General features: G+C 49.3%; 5 protein-coding genes across 5 annotated transcripts; 2 read left to right on the top strand and 3 right to left on the bottom strand.

Annotated features, from left to right (window-relative positions):
* Positions 1–899: 899 nt before the first annotated feature.
* Positions 900–4190, bottom strand: BKA67DRAFT_225798 (uncharacterized protein). The gene is made up of 3 exons (XM_046095591.1): positions 3986–4190; positions 1091–3838; positions 900–1033 (listed from the first exon to the last, which is right to left on the bottom strand). The coding sequence occupies exons 1-2, from the start codon at positions 4081–4083 to the stop codon at positions 1114–1116; spliced, it is 2823 nt and encodes a 940-aa protein (XP_045959346.1). The 5' UTR covers positions 4084–4190; the 3' UTR covers positions 900–1033; positions 1091–1113.
* Positions 4191–5432: 1242 nt separating this feature from the next.
* BKA67DRAFT_225805 (uncharacterized protein) lies at positions 5433–6096 on the bottom strand. Its single transcript, XM_046095592.1, has one exon. It carries the CDS (start codon positions 5965–5967, stop codon positions 5572–5574), a length of 396 nt encoding a protein of 131 aa, XP_045959347.1. The 5' UTR covers positions 5968–6096; the 3' UTR covers positions 5433–5571.
* Positions 6097–8117: 2021 nt separating this feature from the next.
* Positions 8118–9040, bottom strand: BKA67DRAFT_225809 (protein trafficking Pga2). Its single transcript, XM_046095593.1, has one exon. The coding sequence runs from the start codon at positions 8825–8827 to the stop codon at positions 8339–8341; it is 489 nt and encodes a 162-aa protein (XP_045959348.1). The 5' UTR covers positions 8828–9040; the 3' UTR covers positions 8118–8338.
* Positions 9041–9198: 158 nt separating this feature from the next.
* Positions 9199–9913, top strand: BKA67DRAFT_225933 (kinetochore component CENP-S-domain-containing protein). Its single transcript, XM_046095594.1, has 2 exons — positions 9199–9531; positions 9584–9913. Exons 1-2 carry the CDS (start codon positions 9306–9308, stop codon positions 9751–9753), a joined length of 396 nt encoding a protein of 131 aa, XP_045959349.1. The 5' UTR covers positions 9199–9305; the 3' UTR covers positions 9754–9913.
* Positions 9914–10747: 834 nt separating this feature from the next.
* BKA67DRAFT_516095 (Tannase/feruloyl esterase) lies at positions 10748–12471 on the top strand (the record flags this gene model as incomplete). Its single annotated transcript, XM_046097784.1, has 3 exons — positions 10748–11078; positions 11146–11281; positions 11352–12471. The coding sequence occupies 3 exons, from the start codon at positions 10748–10750 to the stop codon at positions 12469–12471; spliced, it is 1587 nt and encodes a 528-aa protein (XP_045959350.1).
* Positions 12472–12922: the final 451 nt, after the last annotated feature.

The raw sequence follows: 12922 nt of genomic DNA on the forward strand, positions 1-12922 counted from the left end.
GACTGGCAAGCATGCCGTTGTTGTTGTTGTTAGAAGGTCAGAAGGCCATGTGTTTTTTTCTTCTTCTTCTTCTTCTTCTTCTTCTTGATCTCCTTCATACTTTGCCATTCTCTCCTCACAGCCCAACTGCTGACGTTTTCCCAGGGACCATCATCTTGAGATTTTACCTTAGACTCAGGGTCTTGAGCTGGACGAGCTTCCTCTGCTGCGTTGATTCCATCTGTTCCCCAGGTCATAAACTCTGGCATTCTTTCTGTCTCTACAGCACCAGATATTGGCGATAGCGCCCAGGCAGTTTTAGACAATGCTCCGACATAAATTTCGCCCAAGCAACTGCGTATGCCCTCCTTTCTGCCACGGCCCAGGCTCAGAGTGCCCCCGGACACTATTTTCGACTGCTGTTTTTCTGGAATTTAACAACTCGGCCAGATCCTGCCACATCTTCCATTGTGCCCACCACTAGGTTGCCGTAATCTCTAATCTCAAAGGTGTCAAGAAGCTGTGCGCAATGGCTCCGATATAGCAGCACATGATATGACGGTGGCTGGAAAAGCCAGAGAGTTCTCGTCGTCGTTGTCGGACGAGGTTGATGAATCCAGAGCAGCGATGAAAGTATTCTGTTGCCTGCCATCGATCTCAATTTTTTGCCTGATATCAACTCTTGTTTGAATGGTTATTAGACGGTCTGTGAAATTGACTTACCGAGCTGAACTCACAAGCTCAGCCTGCCGCCTTAACGGGCCATGTTGACGAAGCGGGATATATTATGCAGGGTTAGGCTGCTGCAGCTTTGTACCCTCGGGACAATTACTTGCTGCGACTTGCAGGCAGTACACTAGTTGCTCTATCATGAATCCATGGGCTGAGTTTAGCCAAATGGCACCAATTCATTTACATGTGGTAAAATGATTTGAATTTTATCTGGTCACTTGTGCTATTAAGCACTCCAGTCTGCTGGGTATCTTCGATATTTAACTATCATCATCGAGTAATATCCATTCATATTCAGCCTTTTTCTTCGTAAGTTATCATTCTTATCTCGTTAATCATTCATCGTGACTTCATATCTTCCGGATCTTAATCAACATACCTCGCTACTTTCTGTTCTCTGCTCTATTCGTGCCTCCTCCATTCTCCAGTGGCCCTTTCTATTTCCGCATCAACCCACTCCCGGCCCAGTACGTTGGCATCCAAGTCCCTAATCCTAGCGTAAAACTCGGCTTCCTTTCCCGCCCGCCGCTCGACCTTGTTTCGGAAGTATTCCAGGTCATCATTAACGACAGCATGTTTGAAGTACCTACGCATACGACTCGAATACAGCTGACAGGCTGCGAGGTCAAGCTTCTCAGTTCTATAAAATTCCGCCTGGATACCACCAAAGTCACGCTCAATCTGTGAGCTCATGACTTCGTTAAAACACTCCTCACATGCGGTGAAAGCAGGAACTGAGCGCATGCTGTACCACTTGCGTTCTCTTATGGGCAGGCTGCCGTAGCACTCGTCGATAAGGGACAGCTCGCGAACTTTATCGGCGAGTGCGTGCATGTCTGGCGCGCTGCTGGCCTCCAAAGCTCGGTCCGATGCTGTTTCCATCAGGTCGAAGTAGTCCACAAATCGTTTCCGCGGGTCGCTCGAGGAGACGTATTGACGCATAGAGCAGATGCCATTCCTGGCTTCTGCTGGTGAGTCCATAGGAACAAAGACTCCAGAGAGGTTGGGCAGCAACGTCTCAATGCTCTTGGCACAATACTGACATGTATTGAAGCCACGAACAGGATGCTGCGTCGCAGGGTCCTTGATTGTGTACCAAACGTGAACAGCTGGTTGTGTTCCCGAGCATGGCCGGTGAGATGCCGTGACATTATTGAGGCCTTGGAACAAACGCAAATCTGGGTGACGATACTTATGCGTCAGTAGCCAAGCGATCCGATACCACATGGTTCCACCCAGGTCGCACTTGAGTGGCCGATCACGTGGTCGGAATGGCGCTGGTACGAAGGCGTTCCGCCATTCTGTGTCCCCGAAAGCTGACTGATAACAGGCAGGGCAAATATTAAAATTGTTGCACCTGGGCAACGTAAGCCAGTCCATGTGTCCGGCCTCCTCTCTCGTCCTAGAACAATCAGGAAGATCCGGAAGATCCTCCTTCCAGCCTTCGGAATATCTTCTGTATGAAGGAAACCACCTGTCTCGCTGTACACCGTCTTTGATAGGGTCAAATTTGTGTGGCTGCCAAGAACTGCGCTTCGAAGAATTTGATGATGACGGTGTCGATGATGACGAGGACCTCGAGTCCGGGCCCGTGTCAGTGGGCACACGCGGTTTTTCTGACACTGGTATTCCAGATGACCGCCGGTCACTTGGACTCACAGAATTCTGTACGGCTACAGCGGCAGCGGCAGTAATGACAGGGATGGCAATGGGTGCAGCTGAGTTAAGTACAGATCGTGCTGTAGAAGCGCGTGAAAGTGGCCTCGAAAGTGGATCCTCTTCCCCGGGGTATTTTGTGTAGACTTTCTGGTTGTCTCGGATAATTGGGAAAGTCGCACTTCGAGGGCTCCGTGACAAATTATTTTCGTAAGACTCGGGGAGTAGCTCTCTCTGCGACACACGTGGAGATGTAAGAGGCGTGCTGGGCTTTGATCTCCTGCCATCCCGACTTGTCTCCACGGGCGTCGAGAGATGGCCATTCCGTTCTTCACGAACAAAAGACTTGCCACGTCGATGTTCAGGCCGTCGCTCATATTCTTCCTCGCTTGAATAGCGAGAATCCTCGTAGGGAGACGATCCTCGTTTACTCCTAAAACTTGATGACCGAGGTCTTAAAGACTCACGATCTGGACGTGATGTAGCAGAAGATGAGCCAGTCCGACTTGTTTTAGATGGACGCTCAGGATACGAGCGAGGTTTCTCATATCTGGAGTAATCTTTGTTGTATGCCATTGAGCCTTCTTTAGATGTCCTTCTAACATTTCGCGGCGGCTCAGGATCTTGTCGAGGATCTGGACCCGTCGAATAAGAGCGCGACATACCCTCATCGGGCCGTCGTTGAGATCGCTTGTTGTGCGGGTCTTCGGTCTGACTTGTCCTAACCCGTCCCTGGTTTGGGGTTGTTGCTCCGCTGTAGTCATAGTACATCCGATCACGTCCCTTCGTAGAGTGTTTGATGACGTCTGGGCTTAACATTGTATTCTCTTGAAGTCGTTGCGAGCTGCGACGTGGTGAAAAGTAATCGTCTGGCCCAGGTTCTACACCAGCAGCAGATCGAGACCTCCGGATGTCGTCTCGGCGGTCATGCCCACGTCCCTCGCGATCAAATTCAGTCACAATCGAGGGCAGCTCTTCCAGTCTGCTCTTGCGCCTCTGCCGGCGCTGGCCACGTTCATCTTGCTCGAGTTTGGGTTTGTTTTTGTCTTCCTCTCCGTCTGGTGCAACCAGAGTGAATTTTCGACAGGTATTTGCCTCGTATCTCTCACTGTCTTTGGTCGGGGAGGTGTTTGCGGCCCATCCATCTGTTCGCTTGCTTTTGGCAGACTTCTTGAGCTCATCGCGTGCATCGTCCGTAGCAGACGACGAGTTTGGGACGAAAACAAATCGTCGCTCTGGGTTGTACTCATGTACAACGTCAATCAGGGAATCTTGGTCGGGTTCCCCACGATGCTTTGGTTCCTCTTCGGGATGGGCTGAAACAACAGAGCCATGTTCCTTCGCGATGGATTCGACCTCGTCCTCAACAGTCGGGGCTGGCGGGTGAAACGAGGGCCGCCGAAGGTCAGTAGGATACTCGGTTGAATGCGAGGATCGGGGCACGGAAGAATCGTTGTACGAGTAAAAGGGACTATAGTAGGCGCGATGTCTCAGTCAATTGTGGTCAGAGTATCATACTGATGTTCTGGAGTAGTACCCCGCCGACGGGTTGGATCGTCGGCTGTCTAAGCGACAAGGTCGACTGGGATACATTGAATTAACAGCGGTGTTGACTTACAGCCTCGACGACCTCGACGGCCTTGGATCCGGGGTCGCCCTCGAATTTGCCCAATAGCCGTTCTGCAAGAAACTGTCTAGGTCATTGCCTTCCCGCATGATGTCGATGTCAAGGTGTGGAAGGGCTCTTAGCACATCGCAGGCTAGGGTGCCTAATGAGAGAGTGGTGGCAGGCAGATGCAGCTATCAAACCGCCCGACCGACTCCACAGCCTTACGAATCCCTTTGCTTCAGTCGGCTCTTTCACCACTTCCTCACAAGAGCAAATTCAAGGCGAACAAGGCGACAGACAATAGTGTCGTAGCAACTCTAGGTTAGTGAGGTACTTGGCCAAGTAAGAAGAAAGATTGACAATGCAAATATGTGTTTCTCAGATAAGATGTAAGCTCGGGTTTTGGGGTGAGTCGTTCTCGGCTTATTCTTGGTGGGCTATGAGAATAAGGTTGAGAGGGGCCTTGACCTTCAGCTTTTGAATACGGCAACATGAGGCGGTGCCGTTTCAACATGAATACAAAAAGAACAAAAATGCCGATAGCTCGCCCCAGTCAAACATGATAGTTCGGTGTTAGAACTGGAAGTCGCTCACAGACATGGATCAGCATTTTGGCCATCTGGGCTGCACTGCATCCACTTGGAGCGACACGAGCTCAAGCATTCTCCATGACGAAGCAACATTTGTACGCGCTCTTATGCAGTGGAAGCAGTCAGAGTTGACTAAGGTTAGTCTAGCTGCGGCTGTGCCAGGCGCTCTAAAGCCAACAACGGGTTTCTAGTCGGCGCAGCTCAGTGGGTGCTAGAAGTCAAAAGAGACCAAGGTGGAGAGACTATGGGTACATATTCGCAACCCCTCACTAGAATACGTATAGTATACCATTTTACCTTGTAACTGTGTATGTGCTCTTTTTATCGAATAATCTCATGTGTATAATCACGGATTTTCGGGTATTTCCCATACTGTAGTGTCAACCATGCGGGCTACACAGTATGATCCCTTGCTGCCCGTCTCCACTATGCTTCAGTGATCGCGGAATTTTCATGTTCCTGGCACCTGTGGATTCTATGCTGGGTATGAGTTTTGCACAAGCCATTTATGCCGCTTTCGCCAAAACACTCGCTCAAGCACCTATCAAGCTTGATTCGCGTGTCTCCCATCTGCCGTACCGCAGCTAGGCGTCCATCCGAGCCGCCAAGTAGGTCTGTCTTATGGCAGCATCTCCTTCCTAATGATTTCGCTTGTCAAGCTCACCGGGAACAAACCGGGCGTTGGAGAACATTGTGGAACAGACAACGGATACTCGCAGATTGATTGATGGCTTCAGATGCCGCCAACAACATGTCCAGGCGGCGACATCAATTTGATTCTCACTTACCATCATCCCACATCTGAGGTTCGATCGGGCGATATCAAATGGCGTTGGGCTCGTTGTGCGAGAATTTTACCATTTTGAATAGTTTGAGACATATCCGACAAGATGACATCGCAGATTGGGGCCCCCGTATAGGGACTAGGGATCCGGGACTTTTCTGCCAATCTGGTTTGCTCAGGTGTGATGCTAACGCAATTAGCATGAGTGATGATACCCACCCCTATGCATAAAAATGCCGGAGGCAGCGCCGTGCAGATGAGACTATGAAGTCATCCACAAGGAGCCGCACCTGTGATACTAAAAAGTCACTCGCATACGCTACCGTCGAATTGCATATGGTGCCTTGCCAATCGTGCGAGATTGTGTTGGACATACTACTTTCGGTATTTGTTGTGTAGTTCAGAAACGCCTCTGTGTTCCACAGGTGCTCATAATCCTGCATCAAAGGCGTGTCATACACAGCAAAACGTTTCTGCATCGCTACCCAAGTTAAATTGTACGACTTGTGTGCGACAAGTTTCCAGGCTCGGATCCGTTGCCGCGGTTGACAGTTTGATGTATCATGTATCGTTGATAGATTTCGATGGACTGGGACTGGGACTGATAGAGCTGTCATGTAGCGTAACTGCAACGCCTCCTCCACGTCAAGACTTCGCGAAGAATCTAACCTAGAATACTTTTATTCAAGCAAACCAGGATCACCACGATAACTGTATCTCCTTTTATAGGCTCATACGCCGAGAAAGCGATATGGTTATTGGCCACGGGACATATCCGAACGAGCTGTGGAAGCACCACACCAGTATAACAAGAGATGCGACGGTGGTTCGGGGAGTGAACTTACATCAGATGATCACAATTCTATCAAAGTCGAATCATGTTCGTTTACCAGCAAGGTTAATATTCTTGGACTGCCACGAACTAGTGAATGTGATATTGCCCATGCTGGGGTGATTGTGTTCCTTAAGCATGGCCGAATACTCTTGGCGTCCATGATGAGCGGGCTTCTGCATTACCGCTGTGCTTGAAGTTGTGCCAACTTATTCTCGTGGTCAACTCTGACCGTTAGAATTGAGAGCGCGATTTTGTGAATCAGATGAAATCGGGCGTCGAAAGGCAACCACGAGGCACCAAAAGGCAACTGCCTGTCGAAGTTGCAAGTCCATCCAGGCTGTTCCATTGATATTCTCTAGGGCCACAAAATGGCTGTAATTAGTCACTGCATGGGACTTGAGAACGCTGCAGTTCGACTGAACGTGAGTGCTGATCCTGCCTAGTGCAACCCTTGTCATCCCCAAGTTCGACACATCGAGCATTGGGTTCATGGGCCTCCCCCCAGCTCTCCCAATCATCCATGACTGACATGAGCAGCCTCGGTTTTGTTTGGCCACAAGCGTCCGGGGGTGTATGACGAGTATTCTCGCGATATGGAGGGATAGGAGAAGCAATCGACGCCAACACCACGATCGAGGCGGCTCAACGTAACTCAAGAATTCTGGCAACCGTATGTTAGACGCACCCCTGAACGTGGCAAATGGCAAGGTTTCTTACTTAAAGACGCGGTTTCTAGACAGGGCATAACCGCCGTTTCGATGGTTCGCATGAGAAGCCTAGCCAAGGGACGCAGAATCCAGTACCAGTAAGCACCGTTATTAGCCACATGCAAGTATGGCCAGAAAAACTGTCTCGTGACTTCATTTAAACAATGATATCGACATGACATCAAGTCACAGCAGTCACCAGAGATGACCAATGTGGCCTTTTCCCCAGACGAATTGGTTCGCTGATACAACAGGCCCGGCCTACGATCTGACAACTTCTGCAACTGGCGAATCCATATCAAGCGGCGTTAGAACGGCGACGTGGCATGCTACGCACCCCCTGTCCTTGTACACATATAACAATCCCCACGTAGGCTTCGCAAACTATGCGGAAGTAGGCTACGACGAAGCGTCACAGTCCTGTCATGCCATGGTATGTACAGTTTGGCAGATGCCGTATGGTCATCGAAAGCATGAGCAGATTCGAGAGGAATTATTCGATCCGAAGTAACATCAAGCGGCAATGACACCAGGTATGGTTAAATGTGATAGCACAAAATGTTGGTCTTGCCTATCATCGCACTGTCCAGACTATGTTTAGTGGTGCGGGAGCACAAATGTCGTAATACCCATGGCGCCTGCGGCTAATATACCTTTAACGTCAGCATAGGGCGAGGAGAGTTGGAAAAATGCAAGGCGATGATTGAGGCAGCTTTGGTGCGGTCGTGACAATGTGATATTAAATGGGCCGTGAATCTAGATCAACCAGATCACAGGTGTTTTTGATGTCTCCCCAAAAGAACCTGATTGATCATTGAATCAAATCTGCCGTGCTCCTGCTATGTGACGGGCGTACCTTTCACAGCAGCCGTGGGACGGCAAAACGAGATTTGCTTGCTGTAGAAAAACTTTACCAGCTTAAATATAAACCAACACATTTTCGCGGTTTCACCATTTATATTCTTCAAGGTTGGATGAGACAGCTATGTTACAGAATAAAGTGAACGAAATAGATGGGCTGGTAAGCCATACGACCAAGTTTAGGGACTTAAGGTGACAGTTGGAGAGATTATGATATTGAGACCTTCACCGATGTGGACATTGCGGCGGACTCATTCCTGTCAGATTTGTTTCCAGAGGGAATGGTCAGGTTAAAAACATTGGAGATGGCCACTGTCTGTGAAATGCAAGGTGTTGAGTTGATGCTCCTCCTTCTACGTCGCCTAATACTTTAGACAGGTTACCACCACTCATTATGCACCATGGTTTCCTCTCTTAGGCTGCATTTCCTATGCATGATGGCGGCGGCGAAATCGACTTGGCGTTGAGTGTTCACAACTTTTTCTTGCGAGGGCGTCGGCAATTTCAAACAATGGCGGCTTCCTACGTAGTAGGGCAAATCATAAGGACTGCCGTGAGCATCCAATTAGATGACCAATCACACGCCTAGGTCAAGTACTGCTCAATGTCTTTGTCCTCCTCGTCCTCCTGGAGCTCCTGTAGTCTCTTTTCCTCGGCATCAATAAGCTTCTTGAGCATGACCCTTTGCCTCTTGCGAGCCTTCTTTCCCCAATCCGCCGATGTAGTAGAAGCGGTCGCGTTCGGATCTGCCACCTCGTCGTCATCGCTTTCTTCTGGGATCTCGACCTGTCCTCTTAGCTGATTGGGGGATATTTCGGCTGCTGGATCCTCTTGGTGCACCTTCTCAAACTGCTTTTCCTGGTATTTTGCGCCAAGCTTGACGAAATATGGTCTCACGAGGAGGTATGTCCCGACGATCATGATGAGCCGTATCCAGTGCTTCAATGTTAAGGTCGAAAAGGAGGCAGTGAGGTTCGTCGTAAAGCGCTCAAGGACCATGCCGAGGAGGCCAAAGAGTTGTTGGACTGATTCCCCCAAATGGGCGAACAAGTCCTGAAGTTCTGTCGCCGACATGGTTCTGGGTGTATTTTGCACTGGACGTACAAGAGGGAGACGGCGGTATGTAGTAGAATAAGGATAGGCTGTAACAATTACAATCCGAACAGGGACAGAAGGAAGGTCGAGGGATAGGATGAGGCTTTATCTGAGCCGGAGAAACCGGGGGGGAGTCTTTTGAAATATATTTCGCGCGAAGCTTCGAGGTCATTTGAAACTTTCCGAGCGCGATAAAACGTCGCTGGCAAGCTTCATAGCGCGCACTAAGCAACGTTAGTGCGACTTCCAGAACCTTGCAGAGCCCTGAGCTGAGCTGAGCTGCCGAGGCGATTTTTGGTTAGAGACTGGCCCCCGCCTACCCACCCCACCTTTATTACATTACCACTTAACGCGATGGAGACGCGCCTGGAATAGGACTGAAACATCGTCACTACTTGGACCATACCGCATTGTTCCAACCCTGGCTGATTGACATACTTCATGGCAGACGAGGCCAATGACGAGGTTCGTGAGGTTAGTACTAAGTATTGCTAGAGAACTTGCAGCTTATTTCTTTGGTATTTTTTTTAATATCTCTCTGACTCATTCACTCCAACAGCGCCTCAAAGCAGCTATTTGGTTCGCTGTCGGGAAAATCGCCGACGAGGAGTCTCTCAGAAGGAACAGAAATGTCACGCCTCAATTCATCGGCGCTTTGATGGAGATGGTTTGGTTACAAATTGGTATTTACTCCACTACCCACTGTGATGTTATCCATGACTAATACCTGCCTAGAAAGCGTAGCAATGGACCTGGAGAGCTTCAGCCGCCATGCTGGCCGTTCCACCATTACCACAGATGACGTTCTGCTTCTTGCCAGACGCAACTCAGATCTGCATGGTATCATCAAAGACTTTGTGGACAAGAAAAAGGCTACCAAGGGAAAGGGCAAGGCCAAGAGGTGAAATGCCTAAACGACACGAGACTATGCGGGATTGGTCTGCGCGTGGCGGAATATTTGAGCACAATGAAAAAGTACGTGATTACAAGGATTGACACAAAGCTATCAACGTAATAACTGTGCAGTCCCATGGCAAAGATCAAACAGCTCCCAAGCACATTTGGGGAGTTGTTCTGCAAGGCGATAATACTACTGCATCAAAGCAAGGCCGGACCTTGACTGTGATATCATTTGCTGTACCAATCGGACTGTTTTATGGTCAGTACACTATACACCGTGACTTCAAAAACGCATCAGCTTGGTCCACTACCGCTTCACCACAGATGATAGGTCTGGAAATATCTGTACACAACCATGCGTGCCACTGTTTCTCATTGTCTAGACCGGCAGCTTTTCAAGCGATCAGTATGCAAACGGTGGAAACAAGACCTCCTGACCGAGCTCATCGTAAACATGCCACTGTTTCCATACGACATAATGAGACAAAGCCGTTGGAAGTATTAGGTGGTGATATGGGATTGTTGATGAAAGACCGAAGGATAACAGTATGTAATGGGTAAGTGTGGTTATACACAATGAACCATGTTAAGTAGTAACGACGACGGAAATTTCAGCAGGCGCGCAAAACCCCTTGTATCCGGTGTTTAGCATGCTACAACCACAAACGACTTGTTCACAAAGCTGCATGTGTTAAGCAGACTTAGTTGCCATGGTGAGTATCGTGCTTCTTGGCAGTCAAATGGCTGCGGAGTAGATGCAGAATTGGCGCTTTGCCCGAGTACAATTGGAGACCTCAAAGAGGGGAACCCCTGGGATATATACGTCTCTAGTTGTCTAAGGCAAGCCAAAACAAAGACACGTTGTTGTTCCCGAGTGGAATTAATTCTAGGATAGTAGTAATTTCGTTGATGTAAGATTTTATTTTATTTTAATTTTTTAAACATATATTAGAGGCAAAGCAGCGGAGATTATCTTAGCCTTGTCACACAAACGGAGAGATGCATCGCTTTTTCGGACTGGCTCTTCCCACAGTTGTCGCGGCATTCGTGAACCAGACTTTTGAAGCAAGGTGCGAGGCTTTCCAGCCCGAGCGAGCTGTTTGGAACTCGACCAGGACACAGCTACAATATGTCCCGGCTGGTACGAATTTGACTTTCCCAGACCACGACACGACATGTAACCGCAATAGCCAAGCTGTACCAGTCAACCTGTGCCGAGTTACCCTGTCGATTCCGACATCAAACAGGTCAAGTATAACTCTCGAGTTGTGGCTCCCAGAGATATGGACAGGTCGGACATTGGCCACTGGGAATGGCGGCATAGATGGATGTGAGCATTTACGTAGTCCGGACATAGATATACACGCAACTCGAGATGCTTACTCTTGTCCAAACAGGTATCAAGTATGAGGACATTGCGTATGGTGTTGCCAACGGGTTCGCGACAGTGGGGACAAACAATGGTCATAACGGCACCTACGGCGATGCATTCTACCACAACGCGGATGTGGTGACTGATTTTGCCTGGCGATCGTGAGTAGTGACATGCAACACTGCGTCCATATTTGAATAAGCGGGGTCACGGGATAACACTCTTATACAGACTGCACACATCCGCAATTGTGAGCAAGAAACTGGCGGCAGAATTCTATGACTTGCCATTGGGCAAGTCATACTACATAGGGTGTTCCTTGGGCGGCAGACAAGGCATCAAAGCTGCGGAGATGTTCCCCGAAGACTTCGACGGTATTGTCGCAGGCGCGCCAGCCGTTGACTTCAACAACTTGTACTCCTGGCGCGCGAGTTTCTTTCCTCTTACTGGTGCGAGCTCAGATTACAACTTCATCTCTGCGAGTATGTGGAACACTACGATCCACGAAGAGGTCTTGAGACAGTGTGACGAGATCGACGGTGTTAAAGACGGTATCATTGAGGATCCTACAGTATGCCACTTCGACCCCCAAGCTCTACTGTGCCAGGGCGACAGCAGCACCAATTGTCTCAATAGTACACAAGTAGAGATCGTGGGAAAGGTGTACAGTGACTACCTTTGGCCGAACGGCAGCGTGGTCTTCCCCGGTATGCAACCGGGGAGCGAGATACAAGCTGCCACAGGATTGTATTCTGGTCGTCGCTATGCTCCATCATATGACTGGTTCAGGTTCGCTGTCCTCGAGGACCCTGACTGGAACGCATCCACATACACGATCGCAGACGCTGCGATTGCGGACGAGAAGGACCCCGGCAACGTTCAAACCTGGCCATCCTCGCTTGCCACTTTTGAAGATGCAGGCGGAAAGATCGTGTCTTTCCACGGCATGCAAGATCAGCAAATCACCAGTTTCAACTCGAAGCGATTCTACGAGCATTTGAGTTCCGGCATGGCGTATAGTTCAGCGCAGATCGACAACTTCTTTCGGTACTTCCGTGTCCCGGGTATGTATCACTGTAATAGTGGACCCGGCGCCTGGGTACTTGGTCAAGGTGGTAACGCACCTTCAAAGGGCATTCCATTCGATGCCGAACACAACCTTCTAGCCGCCATAGTGGATTGGGTAGAGCTAGGAGCGGCGCCGGAAACGATGCTAGGCACCAAATTCGTGAACGACGATGTTAGCCAGGGGATTGCGTTCACTCATCGACATTGCCGGTGGCCGTTGAGAAGCACATATCTTGGAAGCGGCTACGAACCTCTTGATTATAATAGTTGGGAGTGCTCATAGTGACTGGATCTGATTATTTGGTGGTGAGCTATTCCCATGTGGGAGATTATTTTAACAACATCCACTGAGTGTCCTTCCTACGAAATGAACGGCTACTAGACCAGTCGAATTCAGAAGTCAAACAGCCGTAGTGAGAAATCTAGCTTTTGTTGGCAGAACAACTCTGAGATGAACGGACTGGACGTCCACGATAGTGAGCAAACGATAAGCATGACAGCTTGTGCGAGTGTCTGAATCTTTCTCGCAGCCACACTGAGATATTCGAGGCTCGATGGCTTGTTACCAGGTAGATGGTATATAATGCGAGGATTATTGCAGACGTGCGCTTTCAAGAATTTACGTTTCATACAGAGCGCAAGATTCTGCGTCCGTCACTTGTACGCGAGAGTTAGGCACAAGCGTTCGTGCACTCGCAATTTCACAATTAATTAAATAGCAAGAATGGTTCGCC

This window comes from Truncatella angustata (genome assembly GCF_020726525.1).
Source record: "Truncatella angustata strain MPI-SDFR-AT-0073 chromosome Unknown BKA67scaffold_3, whole genome shotgun sequence".
Taxonomy (NCBI): domain Eukaryota; kingdom Fungi; phylum Ascomycota; class Sordariomycetes; order Amphisphaeriales; family Sporocadaceae; genus Truncatella; species Truncatella angustata.

Bases quoted from the DNA above. Each gene is read 5' to 3' on its own strand.
- BKA67DRAFT_225798 (XM_046095591.1), bottom strand. From the start codon at position 4,083: ATGCGGGAAGGCAATGACCTAGACAGTTTCTTGCAGAACGGCTATTGG. The intron at 3,839-3,985 runs GTAAGTCAACAC...CGCCTACTATAG, and splicing joins CCGTCGAGGTCGTCGAGGCT to TCCCTTTTACTCGTACAACG.
- BKA67DRAFT_225805 (XM_046095592.1), bottom strand. From the start codon at position 5,967: ATGACAGCTCTATCAGTCCCAGTCCCAGTCCATCGAAATCTATCAACG.
- BKA67DRAFT_225809 (XM_046095593.1), bottom strand. From the start codon at position 8,827: ATGTCGGCGACAGAACTTCAGGACTTGTTCGCCCATTTGGGGGAATCA.
- BKA67DRAFT_225933 (XM_046095594.1), top strand. From the start codon at position 9,306: ATGACGAGGTTCGTGAGGTTAGTACTAAGTATTGCTAGAGAACTTGCA. The intron at 9,532-9,583 runs GTATTTACTCCA...ATACCTGCCTAG, and splicing joins GATGGTTTGGTTACAAATTG to AAAGCGTAGCAATGGACCTG.